The following is a 20,489-nucleotide window of genomic DNA, read 5'->3' as shown; positions in this document are numbered from 1 at the left end:
CTCGTATCTAAAAAGTTGAATATCCTGTAATTATTGCTTTGAAAATGACCCATTCTGACAACTCTGATTGGCCCCTTTGCATGATTAAAGTCTCCAAAAGACAAATTAGTTAAAGCAACTGTGTGCAACTGACCATATGAAAAACATTGCAGAATTTGCAAGCTGAACAAAACATTCAAAACATGTTGATGACGTTAACCATTTGGACCTAAAAGATAATCAGAATTCTGTGGATTAATTAATTTAACTGCCTGAAACTTCACTTAATGGCAACTTCCATCTTTCTTCCTATAAGTCCAAATCAAACAGTACTCCAAAAATAAAATGTTCAGAGCTCCATGTTTCTCTAGGGAGATCTTTGCAATGTCTGATAAGCGTCCTCAGGTCGTGTCACCTGAGCCACCATTGGTCTGCTCTGAAACGACAAGTCTGACACCGATCTGTGGAGTAATAAAGAAATGAGCTTACAGGAGCTCAGGTTAGAGGCTGGACGCTCAGTTAGCAGAATCCTGGGTTACATAGGCATTAAATTTCACTTTGGATTGTCTTGTTCTTCACTGTCCAGTGTGAGTCCAACATTGACACTATGTGTGGTGCTAGCTTGTAGAGTCTTTGGCTCATCAGTGACAAACTTGTTGTGTAACTGGCGCCATTACCACACGCAATGAAACATGGCATGACTGCACACTGTATCAGAAGACGTTCTCTTTCATTGGTTAAGATATTTGCTGATGTCTCATCACCCTTTAAGGTTGACCGAGGGTGTCAGTGAAAGGTCCCATTGGTGACACATTGACTGCTGTGGTCCAGTGACGCCTGCCAGGCTTTGTAATGGGTCCTCTCTACCAAGCTCAGTCTGGCCCCTGGACCCTTGCAAGGCCTCTGGGAGCCCGCTGTTGACACCCTATTGTCTGTGTAAGTGCCTGTGTGTGTATGTGTGTGTGTCCAAAGGGGTGTTTGGAGGCCTCCTGGGGGCCGGTGACTCCTCTTTGTCTCCGGTTTGGCCTGCTGTCAGAGTGTCTTTGTTATGACAGTTGGGCTGCTTTTATACCGACTAAATCACCGCTCTCAGCTGTTCATTTACTGGCCTAACCCCAGACAGCCCTCGTGACACCTATCATACACACACACACACGCGCTCACACACACACACCTCTTTCTGACATCATCCCCTTACCCTTCATTTTTTCCTCCACTTCTCTTACCAGAAAACTCGCCCACATCCACCCTGAGAAAAATCTCTGCAGGTTTCTTCCAAGTCTAAAGAGATTGAAAACGAAAAGGAGGATGAGGAGGAAGCGTAACAAAGCGTGGGCGACGAGGGGGTAGGCCAAGGGCTATTTCACCTCTGACCTCTGTGTTGTGACTGGGGCATGGGGGGGCGGGGGGGGGGGGGGGGGGTCAGAGGACGCACCAGCCCGGGGTAATCAGTAACTACGGGGTAGATACGACACACAAACAGAAAGAAGAGAAGCGCAACACAATTTAACTCAATTAAAATCTGTCTCATCTGTGTAACAGGAAATGCACCTGTGTTGACAAAGTGCTAAAATAGCAATTAATAATGTAAGCAAGGGCAGTAAATGTAAACTGAACTGATTCCCTCTGAGGCCTTTTAATCACTGCAGGAGTGAAAGTATAAAAGGAGGCTTGTCAGGAGGAAACCCTGTAGAGTTTTAGAGGAGGAAATGTTGTAAATCCAGTGAAGGAACAGAAACAGAATCACCTTTATTAGAGGTTCTTTATCACTTTAAAAGTTGGAAGATTTTAAAGGTCGACCGATTTGCAATTCAGTCTCGTTATCAAACAATTCTTTCAGTGGTCATTTCTTAATACGACCGCCCATTATGAGGTAATCGTCGACTTGTTTGGAGAAGAATTAGACTTAAAGATGAATCTGTATAATCAGTGGCTTATTGAGTCAGAGTGCATCAGACAAAGAGAGCATGAGGTCATCATTGATATCTAAGGTCAATATTGAACAGCATCGACCACCAGCTCGTGTTTGAAGAGAGACGACAGGACATGTCACACAAGTCGGATTTTTTTACCATTTAGAGAGAGAGAGAGAGAGTGTGTGTGTGTGTGTGTGTGTGTGTGTGTGTGTGTCTGTGCGAGGTATTTTTGTGTATTCTTAAGCACACCGGTATCTTCTTTTTAAGAGTTAACCTTTTTTAAACTTCACATGTGTTTCAGAAAACAATTCCACTTGGTACAAAAACAAACTTGGTCCTCTGTTTTCTTGTTTATGTTCTTAAAACAGTTCCCGATCATTGTCAGAAGAGCCAAAGAAAGGTTACTGACAAACAAACCGAGAGGAGTACACGTGACATCACACGGCCTTCAGGACATTTGGTTTATCGGGCAGTTTTGATGATGTCATCCCACATTATAAGTGCAACATGAAGCCGTGTGTGGGGATTCTAATTCCCCCTCATCTTTTTCATCAAGGAACTGCCAAAATATACTGACATGGACAAAAGACGGAGGAAAATCACGTCTCTACCAAATTCTTCTCGTCACTTTGTTTACAGATTCAGAAGAGAATCGAGCATCAGGTATAGACTAAGACCACACCAGGCTCTGCAGAGCTGGTATACGCTGGATGGGAGCTGGCCTGGTGCAAGTTTAAAATCTTATTTGGTGCCTGCTTTTCCATTTAATGTTGGCCAACAACCGAACATACTGTGTGTGTGTACGATATGTCCTGACTTGGAAAACAGAGGAAAAGTAAGACAGAGACATGAACCTCTAAATCTCTCAGGTTAGAGGAAACACCAGCTAACTGATAAAATGACTGCAGTCATTACATTAAATCTGCCATTTCTGTTTCAGCTGAGTTACATCACCCTCCACAGTGACTCTGACTTTCACTTTCATTTTAGCTTGTTAGACCACGTTTACATGATCGATCCCCTTTTAAGACACACACACACACACACACACACACACACACACACAGTTTACCTTTTTTTTATTTCTTCTTCATTCTAAACAGTAATCTTTTATATTTCTCTTTTCTCAGGCAGCAGTTTAAAGTGAGAAAAAGAGAGGGAAACATATTTCACATACAAAGACAACCAATGGGGATAAAAGGATAAAAAAACAGTATTTACTCGACTTGTTCCAGAACGCTCGAAAAAAGTATATTTATGTTATAAATTGTGTCTGTTATTTTAGGAATGTTTCATGATATCTGATGTGTAAAATAAAATTGTGTTAACCTCCCAAACTTAAAATCAATGCCCCTTGCAAAGGTGAATATTTTTAAATCAGGCCCTCAATCAATGGACCACAGAGAGAGAGGAAGAGACTGGTCAGAACTGTCATAATTTTACCAGGGGTCACTCAGTGTGTGTGTGTGTGTGTGTGTGTGTGTGTGTGTGTGTGTGTGTGTGTGTGTGTGTAGTTCACTTGTGCTCGAGTGTGTGTTGCCTGAGAGTAAATGTTAGAAGGGCCGAAGCAGCATTAGTGTTACCCGGGTGATGGCACAGGCGTGTAAAGCCAGGGGCAATATAAAACCTGCGTTTTCCCAGGATGCCTTTGTGCCGGGCGTGTGTGCCAGCTCCTGTTGCCATGGGAATTGGGATGGGGGTTGTTTGGGTGACATGTCCTGACTCAGACCTTTTCTCCCATGACTCCCCTTTCACTGTGTTTCACGTGTTCAGCGAGAACACACAGTGTCCATGTCTGTCTGTCTCTCTCTCTCTCTCACTGTCCTTAGCGGTCACACGCACACTCATGTCCCAAAATTGTGTCATTAAGAGTGCGTGTGTGTGTGCGTGTGTGTGTGTGTGTGTGTGTGTGTGGGCTGCCTGCATGCTGTGTGTAGCGAGCCCAGATGTCTGGGGCTCCGTTGGGGATAATGGCTTCTTTCACAGTGCAAAGTGTGTGCATGTGTGTGTGAAGTAGAGACACTCAGAGTGTGCAGGAGTGTGTGAGCTGGTGTCTCTCTCAGCAGAGGCGCATGCTTGCAGCACTTTAACAAACTGAATGGGACTTCCGACGCACACACACACACACACACACACGCACACACTCACAGACACACACACACACACACACACACACACTAACAGGCACACATGTATAAGTGGGTTGAAACTTTTGAGTGTGAGAAAGTGCTCAAATCATTTTGTTTTTTGTTGTTGCTTTGAGTAGTACGGCCCTTATAAGGTAGATTCATGCTCAACAACGTCCTAACTTACTATCAATAAGCAGTTATTAACTCTTAGTTTGTCTATGGTCATGTAGAATAAGGTACTAATAAGCGCTTAATAATGACTAACCAGCAGCCACTATGCTCCTAATTAGCATGCTAATACGCAACTAGTTCAAGGTGAATACTGTGTTTACTCATTCCTCTTGTCCGTCAAAAGAAATAGGTAAAAATGTTGTCTTTGATTTCACATCATTAAGAATAAGTTAAGGTAGTGTTGTAGTGCTTGAGATCAGTCTTGGTCTCGAGAACACTCGTCTCGTTCTCCGGATTGAAAGCATTTTAACTCAGTCTTGTCCCAGTCTCAGACTGGGCGGACTTCGGATTTCTATTCACACCGGTCAAAGATCACCACTGAAAGGCTATTTTTTTTCCACGTCATTACTGTGATCAGAAGTAAACAAGTCCTTCCAATGAGAACAAATAACTTCAATTTTATCCCCCGGTTACGTCAGCAACCTTCCTGGTGTTACGTCTAAGTGAGTGACACGCCCACTGCACACAAAGATGATTTTTTTTGTGATATTTATGGTCCTGGTCTCAGTCTCCCCCTGCCTTGGTCTTGGATCCCTAAATGTCTTGGTCATGGAGCGCTCTGGTCTCAGTCTTGGTCCTGGTCAGTGTGGTCTTGACTACAACAGTAAGTAGATTTCTGAAAGTCAGAGGTTTAGTGGACACTTAAAATTAAGAATTAAAAAAACTATTTTTGGACAATGAGAATAAACTAGTCCCTTCATTGTCTTATACGTCTTTCTAACAAATGTAAACTTCTCAACCTAACCTACATAACATGGTGTGATTGTGAGAGTTTTTTTAGTGATGAGCATTTAAAAGCATTTTTGATTTCCTGCTTATCATCAAAAAAGCTCCTTTACTCACTTCCTCCCTCTGTTGGCCAATCAGCAGCAGAGCTGACGCAGGTGACCTCTGGGAAGTGACCTGGATGAACTCGAGGGATGTTGTACCCTTTTATGTCAGTTCAACACTGGACACCGGAGCCTTCACAGCAGCAGACTGATAGGCAGCGGCCCTCATACTCACTCTGTAATGCATGGTGCGTTTAACACACACACACACACACACACACACACACACACACCCTGCGCTCAATGCAGGTGTGATGTGTCTCATCGTGAAGCAGAAACAGTTCAGTGGGAGCTGAAGTTTGGAGGCAACTGAATGTAGGTCAGCTTCTTCCTAAACGAGCTGAGTTCTGCCGTCCAGGAGCTTCCACTCTGCGGCTTTTTCTGAAGAACCTGAAGACTTTCCACTCAGACGAGGAGAAACTTCAGAGCCTCTTGTCAGTAACTGTTTTCATTGTTTATTTGATACTCTGGTTTCGGGCTCATAATCCACTTTCTTCCACTGCTCAGTTCATTTAGTTTGGCTGCTGAGAAGCTCTTCCTGCAGGGACCGCTGCTCATCTATCTTATCTTTAAGTATTCAAACTCAGACAGAAGACTTGGCTTACTTAACGCTACAGTGTGTGTGTGTGTGTGTGTGTGTGTGTGTGTGTGTAGTGTGTGTGTGTTTGTGCGTCTGGCAGCCAGGAGCCACACTGCACACAGCTGGTGGTGCAGCTGCAGCGTCTTGTCCCAGCATCGTGTATTCTTAGCTCCCCCAAAACCCAACAAGCGAAATGAGATTAGACTACACAGACACACACACACTCAACCACCACCACCACACACACATAAACACACACACTACCAAGACTTCAGACTCAGACTGAGGCTGAGAGGAGCGGTTGCTGCTGCAGTCTCCTGTCCGTTCCTTTTTCACACATTTGCAGGTTTTGACTGAAACCAGCTGTTTCATTGTTCTTTACCACTGGACTAAATTTTCTTTTTTTGATCCCACCTATACTCAGAAATCAGATTAAAGCCTCTGTGAGGAGTTTTTAAGCCAGTTATTGAACAGACTGAATTAATACTGATGGTCCTATATGATATAAAAAGTAAACAAGATTATTCAGCGACACGATTTTATACAAAGTTATTTCATAGTGTTGCAGACAAAGACCACACTAACCACACTAACGAAACCAAGACAAGAGCCAGACATTTAGGGATCCAGACCAAGACAAGACCCAGACCATTTATCACTGAAAAATCATCATCTTTGTGAGCAGGGGACGTATCACTCATTTAGGACGTAATACTGGGAAGGTTGCAGCCGTAACCAGGGGATAAAAATCAAAATACAAATGAACTGAAGTTATTTGTTGGGGCTTTTGTTTTCTTCTAATTACAGTACTGATGTGGGGAAGCCTATCAGTGGTGGTCTTTACCGGTCTTGATTTGAGATCTGGAGTTGAAAATCCAGTCTGAGACCGAGACAAGACAGAGTAAAAATGCTTTCGATTGAGAGACGAGACTGAGACCTTCAAAAAGTGATCTTGAGACCAAGACCGATCTCAAGTACTAGAACACTTTTATTTTCACTGCCTTTAACAACTCCCATGGGGTAGATGTCAGATGATATAAAAAGCACCCTGAAGACACAGCCTTTTTTTTTAGTAGTGAGTGATATCTGCACATATCATGATAAGAAATCATTTTGTCCTGCTCTGAGAATATGACTCAGTAACAGTTACAGTAATCCAGATTTCTCCAATAGTGTGTTTCTCCACTTTATTGAGGCTTAATGATGTTGATTAAGAGAAACATTAAGTTTTCATGGTCGTGCATGCATTGGTTTTAACACAGTATTTTAATTCTAATAGCTCTGTGATGACTCACCCATCTGAGAGTGTAAAAAACAGCAGTTCATATGTACAGGAAATGTTTATTTAAAGGTCACATATCATCCTCCTTTTCAACGAGTTTAAATAATTCTCAGAACACGCCAAAACATGTCTGTGAAGTTTCTAGTTCTAAATCCACTCTGATCCTGTATTTGATCATGTCTATAAACCCCTCTATTTCAGCCCTGCTCAGAACAGGCTGTTTCTGTGTCTGTACCTTTAAATATGTAAATGAGCTGTGTCTGACCACGCCCCCTCTCCGGAAGGGCTTGAGTGGCTCGGGGTTTCTCGCTCCATGTCCTATTGTTTACAGTGAGAAGGCAGACTCAAGAGGACAGAACAAACACCTAGCTGTGGGAGTGTCACCCACCTGGGGGAGGGGCTACTGCCCTTTGTGATGTCATGAAGGGAAAATCACATTTTCTGAAAAGTGGAGCAGGCAAAAGACGGAGAGGATGGACTTTTCTCATAATTGGGGGGTTTGTAGACGGACTACGGACACATATTAGAGTTAGAAAAACATGGTGAAGGGTATTTTGTATGATACGTGACCTTTAAAGCTCAAAATCAGAGATGACATGTTGCATCAGAATGTCTGTTTTAGTTGTTTACTCAGTTTCCCCCCCGTGTCACTTTATTTGCAGAATCTGACAACACTGATCATATTACACTTATTTTATCGTCTTTAATACATGATACTATTGTACCACATTTCCTATTATAACACACCATATTACACTTATAACAATATGATGGATGAAGACGTCTCTGTCTAATGTCAATACATTCACGACATTTTATGAATGTTATATTATTTAAAATATTATCACGTTGAACTATCATACAAAACCATGTTGAGGGTCTAATATAGAAAATATCGCTGGCTTTCTGCATTATTTACTGCAGCATTGTGTCACTTTCCAGATTGTCCTGCAATCATTGACGATTGAATTCCCTTCCTTTTAATAAGTTTAAGGGTAAAAAGACGTGAAATCGTATCTTCCCTCTCTATCTGCAGGTTCAAGCAGCTGCGTCATTTACTGAATGAACATTCAAACTCAGTTATGTTCCTATAAACCTGTAGCTACAAGACGTTTAAAAAAAGATACCCCCACATGTTTGAGCATCTTTTTATAGGCTAAACCTTTTCCTCATAATTCAGTCTGACAACTTTGGTAATTTTGGAAACTTTGGGATTCTCACTGGAGTTAAAAATAAAGTCGTGTAGGTTTGAAAGGGGAAAATGTGTAGAGGACTGAGGCGGTGTGGATTTCACAGCACTAAATTAAGGCGTTGTATTTTGTCTCTTTTAATCTTTTTTTTTTTATTGTTATGTAAATAAAATATCATTTTCAGTGGTAATTCTTCGCCAGGATCAGGTGAGTCATCCGGAGACCTCAGAGGTTTAACAAGAGGCCAGTGTGGCTGCTTCACCTTATTATGCTCCTACATTTTTTTCATCAATCAATAGTGTGAAGCTGACATTTGTCTTATTATTGGGATTTGCTGGTTTCCAATGCCGACGTTTTGCAGCCAAGCTTTAAATAGCCTGTTGACCGCAGAATATTTGGTTGAGTGTGTGACAGGCAGAGTGAGGCGCTGCCAAGAAGTGTGTGTGCGGTTTGAGGGGAGTGTGTGTGTGTGTCAGTGAAAGAGAGTGTGTTTATGTGTCTGTTGGAGAGGAGTGGAGGGTGGTTGGGGAGGGCATTAGTGAATGGCTGTGCTATTGCATCCTCCCAGGGGACCTCTAAAACACACACATTGTCCCGTCCGTATACACACACACACACTCCCTCAGCAGCGCACTTAAACCCGCCTCCTCCATCCCCAAAAAAAAAAACTCCCATCTCGCAGCCATACCTCTATATCCTCGCACCGCCCCTCCACTAAAGTCAGCGCACACATCTCCACTCAGCCAGACGCACCGAGAGACGGTGGTGTGTGAGGAGGACCCGTGCGTATTTACGCTCAGTGCGTTCATGTGTAGGAAGAGAGAGTTGGAGAAACGGAAGAAAGTTCCGCGTGTTTGAGAGCAGGACCTTCAGATAAGCCTTCAGAGAGGAGGAAGAACACCTTTTTTTTTTGGCTTTAATTTGACTACTTCTCCATGCGCTCTACCCGTTGGCGTTAACGCACAGCGGACAGGGAAAGTAAACAAACTGATTAAGAAGAAGGGGGCTGATTCAGTCTAAGCGGCTCCAGAGTTTTCGATCGTATATTTAGCATCCCTCTTTTGCCCCCTCTGCCCGTCCCTTCTGAGCGCGGAGCGGCAGAGGGAGGGACGGGAGAACCGGACGGACGGACCGGACCGTGAGGCTGCGCGTCTCCGCCGGTGGATGATCCACTGGATGCGGGACGATGGATTGAGACAATTCCTTGCCACTGCCGCCTTTTTTTTTTCCACCACCGACCCCCTGTCCACCTCGGGATTATTTCATCTCTCACCGACCCCCTCTCCTTCCCTCTCGAGATGACCGAGGAGTATGTTTTGCGGTGCGTCCTGATGCTCTGCTGCGCGCTGCTCTCGGCCAACGCGAGTAACTGGCTGTAAGTTGGACTCTACGTTTCTAGGTCCTGATTTCATAAAGTGGACTACATCCTCCACTCTTTTTTTTTTAACCTCAACTTCCATCATTCATCCCAATCCCCCCCTGTTCTTCCTCATATTCACAGTCACTCATCTTCATCTATCTGCTTTCTCTCCAGCTTAGCCCAGGCTAATGATTAACCATCACACGCACTCTCTCCCTCAGATTTAATAATTTACCAACACTGCAACATCCCCCCTCCCAAGATTCTCACAAAAAAAGTTACCCACGATGTCCCTTTTTAAAAAGATGCAGGTTTGCATTTCATATTCTAAAATATGTCATTACATTTTGCACGTGGGAAAGAAGTTTTGATTTTCTTTGGCACGTGGGAATGATAACATAATGCATGCAGCGTGTACATGCCAGTTACTTGTGCAGCTTAGAGAGAAACAATCTTAAAAAATCAGGTGTAACTCTTTCTAAGTAGGTCCCCTCTGCCAATTTTTTACATCTCAATAACCTTAAATCCCTTTTTGTTTCAGTGCTTATTGTTAACTTTTATTATAAAGGAGTTCATTAATTAAATCTCAACCACCATCCTTAAAAATCTTACATTTCCTAAATTCATCCACCACCGAACTGAGGGTATTTCTTGAATTAATTCAATAAATTCACCTAAAACACACCAACACATAAGATGACTGTATGTTATGGATAATCTCCTGCTATCTTACACCCAGCCTTTATTTGAATTGAACAGTTACAATGTGAAACCTCACGACAAATGAAAGATTGAATGAGGTCAAATAGGTTAACCGATCATCATGTTTTTCATTTGAGGGAGATGTGTAAGTCAGACTACAGCGGCTCTAAATCTCTTGCTGAGTGTTAACACACTGAGTGACTGTGTAGCAGCAGTGCTGCACAGTGCCACCTCTTCCTGGGGCCGGTCGGTTGGGTCGCATGTGTGTGCCTGCTCTCCCGGCAGCCTGTGGGAGGTGGTTAGGTGGGTTTGTGCATTCCTCCGCAGGCTCCGCTCCATTTTCTGCTGCCATTCATCCCTCCTGGCTTCAGCAAATTTACAAAGCAGCGCTCATCGTCTAAGAAAGACCTTTCCTCTTTTCTCCCAGAGGATCAAAGCTTGTGGTATGAACTTTACATTCAATTTAAATTAATGATCATTTAAAACATTTCCCTCTCTTATCATCCTCCAAGGTAAACTTAAATTGCTGATCCTGATAAGCTCCTGTTTGTTGACTCTTTGTATTTGTGTCTCATTTCACTTTTCCTCCCCCCCCCCTATGAATACCTTTGTAAGATTTATTATCGGATCCTCAGCCTCGTGTGTTTATGTTTACGGATCACTGCAGACAGCTTAACTCTTATAGTTGACAGCTTCATCAGAATAAATCAAATTACGGCCTTGCCAAACAGCGCTGCCTACCTTGAACTCTGTCACTGAGTGCAGGGTAATTGTGCTGTTTGGGGCTGAAGGCGTGGTGACAGCAGTACAGAGCAGGCATGTACAGGCAGGCTGCCGAGCTGCCAGTCTGTTCCACCGGGGGTTTCACTGTTGGGGAAAAAAATCCCTTGTGAAGCTGTGTGGACTGTATCTCAACACTTCAGCAAATCCGCAAGTTTTAGTTTCACCTCCACACAGTAGCAGGTACACTCAGGGTTACGGGATGGAAAGTAATTAGGGGAACTAGTGCTGCTGTTAGACTGGACCATAAAACCTGCAACAAGTAACCTACTGTAAATACCAAGCAGCTTCATTATACATCTCTCTACATGACTGCATCACATCACATGTACGTCATTAAAACTGTCAGGAGACTCCCATTGCATGGTCATGTATCGCATTACAAATCCTAAAAGTAAATATGCATTGATCATCAAGTGGTTCACCAAAAAGGAAGCGCTCCCGCTCTGTGTTTATCTTTTCACAAGTGTTAATGTGTCACATTTTGTAGAACGGCTTCAGCTCCCCGTTTTTTCCTCTTCCTTCATTAATTCATCAAATATCTTTAGACATAACGGAAGAAGATGAACAGTGACCACTACATACATTGCAACACCCTGTGCAGTTCTCCTTCACGTGTGCTTAAAATCAGCTGGTCATGTTGTAATGGTCGTGATTGGTCAGAATGAAGCCGCAACCTCTGGGGTTGAGACGTGAACGCAATGCAGACAGCAGAACAAATCATGTTTACAGCCTGGTACAAAAAACGGTTTTGGTCTGATCTGTTCATGTTTTTATCGGCACACACTGTATGGAGCTGGGGTTTGATTTGATGCTATGAAGGTTAAGAGTTATGCATAATTAGAGTTGTGACCTATCTGACTGCGAGCTGTGTTGAAGCGGTTTGTCAGTTAGGCTTATAGGCGGTTTTCACAGGATCCTTGTGCGCAGCGTTCCGTCTCCGCAGTGGTTTTGCTCCGTCCGAACCCACTCGGTCTGTTTCTGAAATGTAAGTGCAGCGGAGCACTGCCATGAGCATCTGGACTCACAGGTTCACAAGATCACAGGAGAAGCTACAAGATCACTCAATATGTGACTTTGTCTTCCCGAGGTAGATTCGCTGTTCATTTGGTGCAATGTTTTGATGCATGGTTGATAAAGTGATTGGATATACGGTATAATCGTGAGTCTATATATTGGGTTTTATTTTGAAATTGACAGGATGCTCCATGCGTTCCCTTGTCGGACTTCCTGTACGGGTCGATCTGCTCTGTTCTGCTTGACGCGGGCTTGCAGCGGACTCTGTTGTAACTCTGTTGCATGTATTTGGCAGTGGCGATTCTAGAGTCTCAAAAAAATCAATTTGGGGGCCCTCCAACCAGCGTTCATCACCATCATGTCTGCCAGTGTCCCAAGGCTTACTCCTCTTCCTCTTTTTTTTTTTTTTTTCTCCTATAGAATGATAATTTCTCTTTATTTTCTTGGTTGACTTTCATTAACAAACTTTTGTTTTCACTGCAATCATGCATGCAACGCTTAGCAGGGCAACAAGAGTGAGTGCTGTCAGATGGGGGCCCCCTTAGAGAGGTTTCCTACTGTCATTGCAAAATTTTCACATCTTGAGACACTACTTTATACTGGTCTGGGGCCCCAAGCAGTTGCCTGCCTTGCCTGTTGACAAACAGCGCCTCTACTATTTGGAGCAAAACAGAGTGAGAAGACACACAAGCAATGACGAGAGCGGCCCGCCTCAGCTGTGTGTGTTCAGCAGTCCAATATGGCAACCACCATGGTTGGGCTTCCAAAACAGCCCTGCAGAAGCCGATGACGTCACTGAGGCTTCGTCCATGTTTATTTACAGTCTATGGTCACAATGGGTTGCTATTTGTGCTTTAGTTTTTTTTTTCATACCAATATGATCGAGGTGGTTGAGCAAATTATAGTGGTTGAGGCTGGAAAGATTGCGTAGATGAACTTTGCGTGCTGCCGCAGCGTGACGAGAGAATAAGATTGTTTTTTGGTGTCACCTGTGATTTCTCCTTCTGCAAAATGACATGCACTAAAAACAACCCATGTTCAAACAAGAAACACATTGCATTGCCTGTTCACTGAGAGTGGGAGCTGAGTAAAGAAATCTTTATAGAAAACGGACACTTTCTAATTCTCCCTCGCTCCTCTTCAGCTGAGAATTAAGATGCTGTCAATCATCTTTTAGACCAAGAACAATGCGATGACTGCTTTGTAGGTTATGTGTGGAAATGTTATTTAAGGTTCATAAATAATCTTTTTAATCTGATATGTGTGCTGGAAGTGATGGCATGATGCAATGACATTCTTGATACATGTGGACTATGCTTCCAATTTTAAGAACTTTACAGCAGACTGTAGGATCATAATATCATTAAACTTCTGACTTGTACCTCAACAATGCCAGCAGTAGAAACTGAAAGTCATGAGACAAATGGCAGAAATGGAAACCAACATCACAACAGCTGTGATAACTTTAGTTGTAGATTAAGTTTTGGGGGCGGCAGTAGCTCAGTCTGTAGGGACGTGGGTTAGGAACCTGGAAGGTCGCCGGCTCAAGTCGGACCAAAGTATGGAAGTTGGTCTGGTTCTGGAGGTGCCTCATACTTCCTGAGTTTTGTCTAGTAGGTGCTATGAGCAAGTTATCGAACCTCCAACAGCTCTGGTGCGCTCTGACATCTCCCCACTAATGCATGTCCACAGGTTCTGTTAGTGCATGTGTGTATGTCAGGTCTATGTGTGTGAGAAGCATGTCTCTCAATAACATAGTGTGTAAAACCAGAAGTTCACCTCAGGGATTAATAAAGTACTTCATATTAAAAATAATGCAAGCACAACTGATCCATTTTTATTTTCGATTGAGATGACTATTCTCCAATCCCACCAAAAATTGATCCAGTACTTGAAAAGTTATAAATCAACACTTCAACACCTTACTTTTTAGGAATGTATCGAACCTTTTCCGTCGCCTCTATTGCGCAGCATTGATTCATCGTGCCAAGAATTCACTGGCTCCAGCTTCTCAAATTTGAATTCTTTTGCTTTTCTTTCTTCCGTAATCTAAACACCTTCAGGCTTTTGGACTGTTCCACTCGTAAAGTAAGCAATTTCAAAATGTCACCTTGAGCGTCGAGAACACATGACGGGCAGGATATTATATAGAAAAACAATCACTTATTAGACCTGAAACTACTCCAAAAGATTCTGAACATAATCGTTAACTGTGGGAGTCGATATGTTGATTAGCTCCACTGAAGAGAGATGACAGAACATTTCTGTTTCACATGCGAAACACTTTTTTTTTTAAATTATGCATTCCACTAACCATGAGTCAGGGCAGCTTCAATGCGTCTCCGCTGTTCTTGCGTCACTTGAAACCACAGCCTGAACCCGACTGTTTGTTTACCTCACCTGCAGCTCTGCTTGCGCCTGTCACCTTCAGCACGTCTGCCAGGAAGTGATCACTTTGCCAATTCTCTGCGGCTGCTGAGTCATGTTTAGCATCCTGCTGGGGAAAATTGATTTGCATATTACTTTTCATTAGTTTGTCACCCTCCCCTCTCCTCCCCCTCCTCCTCTTCCTCGTCTTGCCCACGCTCTGACGAGTCCGGCTGCACCTGCACACTTCTCCAGGTCTGCCAGTGTGTGTGGGTGTCCATGTCCTGTGTTTTTCGCTTCAGATTGAGCATGAATAACCAAATAACACGTTCATTTTTCACTTTGTCTGATTGCATATAAAAGGCGTGCACTACACGACTCTAACTCTCACACAGACTCATGCACAGCTGAACACAATGTTAGAGAGGAAGCAGGAAAGGAGTGTGCCTGTGTGTGTGTATGCACGTGGATAATTAGAAATCGAATGAAGCAAGTGGACTTTATTTCAGCTGATAGTACAAGAAATCCAATATTTTTCCAACCCGTGAAGTTACTTCATTCATTTTAATTTAGGGGGGAAACTCTGTGTCTTGTTGACCCATCCATCCACACCAACCTTATCTCTGTAGGGACAAATCAATACAATAACAAATTAAACTTCATCTCTTGCTTCCAGTAGACATCAATCATAACTCGGAGCTATTTGGCTGAAGGACTTTGTGACATTAATTTAAACAACAGACATTTTCAGGCATTAATGAAAAAACTGACTCTTTGATTTGGGAGGGACATTCCTCTCTCTCTATTTTATTTAATTAAAGTATAGCGTGTCTGCATCATACTTAGATGTTTCAAATTTTTCATTTTTCTATTTATTTTGAAGATTTATTTGTGGGCCTTTGGCTTTAATTCAAAGGACATTCAAGTTAGGAAAGTATAGTGAAGAGAGAGTATGGGCTGATTTTATGAGGAAAACCTGCTGCCCAATCCTTTCTTTTTAAATCATCGGTGCCCATCCTGGGGTCCGGGCCCGCACTTGATGGAGCGCCAAGTGTTATGAAAATAAATGGACTACACCCCCGTGCCTTCTTAAACCAAATGACTTTGCAGTTGGTGGGAATATTTGACCATAAACAAATGTATTAAAATCAGGCCTTAATTTCACAACATGCAGTCGGTCAGCCAGTTGGTGAGTACATCACTTTGGTTAAAATATCCCACTGTAAGCACTGCTGTGAAGTGTTTTGTAGACATTATGATATCTGCATTTCATTGTCTTAGTACTTGTTCTTTGTACTGTGACAGTATCTAATGTACTCACAGTTTATAGAGAAGGTTTGTTCCTATTCTATGGCCGACATCCCAACATCTATCTGATTGAATTGACACTAAATGTTGTACTTCTAGTCATAGTTTGAGATGAAGCCCAATGAATTTGGTGATCAGTCGAGCAGTCAGATTTTGGACGGAGCAGAGGGTTCTCTTTTGGTCTAAAATGCAGTATATTGTTGGCATCTCCTTAGCCTCTTCAGGACCTTTCCTTCCTTCTATATTAAAACCATGATAAAAAAAAAAAAACTAGCACTAATGCATATAATAAATTAAATACCAAACCCTAATGGTGGGCGAAACCCATTTTTACTCTCTCTAAGGAGTTTGTGTCACAGATGACAAAGGACAACATGATGCTCCTGTTTACTCTGGTTTGGGAGTGTCGTCTGCTGCTGAAGTAAAAAAAGGAGCAATAGATAGATGGATACTTTATTGATCCCGAAGGAAATTAAAATTACAAATACGTTCTCTTAAATCATGATGTAAAGAGCGCCATCACTGATGACTGCCAACCAATTGACTATGAACAATCTACAGCAATGTGAATCAGCAATACCCTTAAAAAGAGTTCTCTGTTAATCGATCAATCAATCAGTCTTCATTTGTTTAGCACCAATAACAGCACCACTTTACAAAAAGAGCAGGTCTAGACTCTATCTAAACATTATTAAAGAGGACCCAACACCATGAGCACAGCACTTTACTAAATGTCTGTCCTGCTCAGTTTGATTTATTTATTGAGTTCAACGGTCATTGATGTTCTCTTCATACAGACTGAAATCCTTAATTATTTGCTGAAGAAAGCCCCTCATTGTTAAAACCTATAAAGAGTTAGGAGCTTGATTTTCAAACACTCAACTTTAGGTTTTCAGTTTGGATGCCATGTGCAGAGAAGTGACCAGGATATGGAATTAAAGATTGGTGGGAAGTTAATGTTATCACTAGATGTCTGGTTTTAGGTCGAATAATGAAGTGTTGAATTAGTTGCATCATGTCATGGTTTTAGAAACATCAAAGTGAACTCACTGAGAGCACGTTATCGACATATGGCTTTTAAGGTGTCGCCTCATTGTCTTTGTGTGTGTTTGTAGGTGTGTGTGTGTGTGTGTGATTGTGTAGGTGTGTTCATATACATATATACCTACTGGACAACCATGGTGAGGTGCAAAAGAGATGGCAGCTGATGGGTAACCAGAGAGAGCAGAGACCTTGGCATTGCAGTACATGCTGGCGCCTTGCACTTCTTTCAGTCACACTGACACACACACACACACACACACACACACACACACACACATGATGTAGTAAAGCTGTGGCATGTTATTTCGAGCCCTCTTGTCACCAGAGTGTGTACAATTATCCTGACACACTTGGAGCTTTGGGGAATAACTCAGGATGACCAGATTATCACCAGGACAGACGAGCGGATGAGGAAACACCGGGGCCGCTGAAAGACGAGGGACAGATCTATAGAAAGGTGTACGGGGCTTTTAGGTGACATAACATATCCTCTGGGTGCCATGTTGGCGGACTTGGGCTCCGGGGCAACCATAGATACAAACAGCTGATTGCATTTGTGAGTGTATAACCCAGCTTCTGTTCAATGGTACCTAAACGCAATAAATGTTCGAATGCAAGTTAGACAGTATGCGGACCTTTACCTTCAAGTTTTTGATGTACATATTATTATACGCACCTGTCTTGTGAAATGGATGGGCAAAGGTTTTTTCTATTTTAGATATAAAGTAGGGACATGAAAATGCCGTGAAAGGCAAACGCAAATCCTGCAGCTGTAATCTGGAGGTTATCAAACACTGAGGGAGATGAAGAAACGAACATTTGGAAGGGCTGCATGTGTGAATACAAATGGGAAATTGTTCACCCTTTTCCCACATTTTACTGCAAACCTCCTCGTAAAATGTTGTGGTAAGCCGATGTGTGAATGCAGCTGGTAATATTCAGGAAAATTCATCAAAAGCAAGAGGTCAGGGTTTATGTAGATAATGTCATGTGATTGATTCATAACAGGAGGGGATCCTTATAAGTAATGTAACTGCTTCATACTCTTGTCATTTATACTGTTAATACTTCCAATTGCATGTAGCATTGATATAAATCTAAAACCAAGTCATCAAGCATCGGATATATTTCAAACATTTCACTGCGAAAACAGCAAAAATGTCCCGCTTTGAGGGACATGTGTGCAGGGGGCTAAAGATATTCTGGAGATGTAAGGAGCAGGTGCATGCAGGTGCTCTACTTGGTCGCTGTATGTTGGGCTCAAGTGGCGTCCTCTAGTGTTAAAAAATGAAGCCAAGCCAAGATCCTCGACTGTCCACTTGAGGATTGAGGACTGACCCCGGTCCACTGGGGTCCACTGGGGTCCACTTGGAGGACATAAACGCACCCCATATTCAATGAAACTGATGATTTCTGATGATTGATTAAGCCTAACCCGTGTTAATATATTTGCATAATTAGGGGCGTGGCCGCAAGTGGGTGCACTGTAGCTGTTTGCCAGGAGGCGTAAGATCTGCCTAACCTCCACCTCTTTGTCTGTTGCTAGATTAATTAAAAGTAAGGTTGAGACAGCATTTACAATAAGGCCACCACCATCGTTTGGCTTCACAACACCTCTTCAGTAAGTGACGTCACTGAGACTACGTCCATGTCTCACCCAGTCTTTGGTCGGGCCACACCTTCAGCTCCTGACTGCAACTTAAGATGCTCTGTTTTGCAGTTAGGCAACAAAGCTGAAGGCACAGAAACAACATGGGATATACATTGTATTTATTAATGTAGATTCATATTTGGGATTTTAAAAACAGAGTCAGTGTGGCTGCCACCTTTTTAAGGATCTCCACTGTCTCCATAAGTCTGCTTAGAACTCATAACTAAAGACACTCCTCATAACTCCAGAGCTAGCTTTAGCATCATCATGTTTTGAATTGTTCCTGAGAATAAAAGTAATCCAATGCTAGTCATCTAAACATCCAATATCTATTGTGTTAACACTAAGTCGCTCCATTTTGTTCAAATGTAAACAAATATAGGCTTACAGAATGGGGCTTAAGATGGGGGTCCCCTTCAATCAAGTCTCTGTCCCGAGTTAAAACCTTATATTATCTAACGCTCACTTGAGAGCATAAGCAACAATTAAGGATATTTAAGGTTAGATTAAATGCTTAACTTGGATCTGTTTGTCTCGTAAAGTTACCTTATCCACACAAATGTAATGTTAATCCTAAAATCACAGGTTTAAGGACTATCAGGGATTCTGTCCTCGAGGGATGGCTGGATACCAGATAGGTGAAAGGTACACTCAAAGCTCGAAGCTCACACACAGAGTTCTCTATACGGACTTGTAAACGACACATAGTTTAAACATGTGAGTTAACTGTGTAAACAGAAAGCAAAAGCATTAATGGTTCAAGTCTAAACCTGCTCGCTGGACGTGAATGAATCAATTTTACAAGCAAGTTTATCTCAGTCTGAACACACAACTGAGTGTGAAATTAACACACCTGAACATTCATGTATGACGTCATAACGTGATATAATGTCACATGTAGATACAGATCTCGTACTTTTGGAGCCTTTTCTACCGATCAGTTGCCAATTCAAGGAATAAAAATCATCTGCTTCATTTTGTAGAATAAACTCTCCTTTTGTTTCATTTAAATTCAAACTCTAAAATCAACTCAATTTTTAATTTCAATGATGTAATCAGAGCCTGCACAAAATGATTTCATTTAGAAAGTCAGAGTGAGCTGATGTGAGAACACGGCAGGATATGATCAGGAGAAATCACATCGAGAGAGTGGGAGGGGGTGGTGACGTTGACTCCCTGCGATAGGTGCACGACCATAGAGGACTGCCACGCTCTCCGTGCACTTTATTAACGGCTGCAGTATGTTTATCTCTCTTTTTCTGTTTAACCCTCACTCCTTAAATTGCTGTATGAGCAGCACTTTGAAAAAGGAAGACTTGGCTGGAAGTTCTTTAGTCTAAAACGCTGACGACACTAAAAGCCTTGAAAGTCAGACTGTTGCTCCTGTAGGCTATATATCATTGCAGGATGGTAGGCGATTGGTTCTGAGATTGGGTGATGGATGCATATTAGCTGTGAAATCATTGATAGGTAGCACTTTTTTAAACTCAAACTATAAACTTTTTCTTTATCCTAATCAGGAATACTCGTATGCCTCATTCTGATCAAACTAGATTGCACAATGTCTAAGCTGTGACATTGCCACTCTTGTGCTACACAGGCGGCAACTTAGTCAAACTTAAATGGTTGTATCCAAAAGGAATGTTTGACACAATCTGACTGGCGATTCAGACTACTAATTTCTTCTTTAATATGCTGATGTCATGGCTCTGTGGATACAATCTGCCTATTTTTCCACCACTTCCGTTGGGACTAAAATTCCTCCATCACTTGACAAAGTGCATTGATTGCATTTTTGGTATAAACACCTTTGCATTCTGCACCAACGAAACCTTATCACTTTGTTGAGCCTCTCCATTTTTTCCTCTCGTGGGCCATCGCATCAAAGTGTGTCTGTTTTTCCACCACTCTCAGCTTAACCCTCTGCTCTAAGCATTTTAAAATGCTATGCTAACTGGCCAAACTTAGATAGTGAACACTGTTTTACCAAACCCAGAACAGTGTCTAACCATCCCACTAATCCACAGTATACAACATGTGGACCTGCTTTACTCATACGTTATGACCTGACTATACCTACACACAGATATGGTGGACAGGTAGACTACAAAGAGGTCCAGCCA

General features: G+C 42.4%; 1 protein-coding gene across 1 annotated transcript in view; it reads left to right on the top strand.

Moving 5' to 3' along the window:
- Window positions 1–8,871: 8,871 nt before the first annotated feature.
- The window catches only part of wnt4 (wingless-type MMTV integration site family, member 4), a 30,374-nt gene continuing 18,756 nt past the window's right edge, over window positions 8,872–20,489 (top strand). Inside the window, exon 1 of the mRNA XM_061041490.1 lies at window positions 8,872–9,512. Within this exon, the coding sequence (XP_060897473.1) occupies window positions 9,436–9,512 (77 nt within the window). The 5' untranslated portion in view covers window positions 8,872–9,435. The remainder of the gene's footprint in view (window positions 9,513–20,489) is intronic.

Source organism: Labrus mixtus, chromosome 7 (assembly GCF_963584025.1).
Source record: "Labrus mixtus chromosome 7, fLabMix1.1, whole genome shotgun sequence".
Taxonomy (NCBI): domain Eukaryota; kingdom Metazoa; phylum Chordata; class Actinopteri; order Labriformes; family Labridae; genus Labrus; species Labrus mixtus.
The sequence above is the reverse complement of the archived record's forward strand: the minus strand, read 5'-3'. Positions and strand labels throughout refer to the sequence as shown.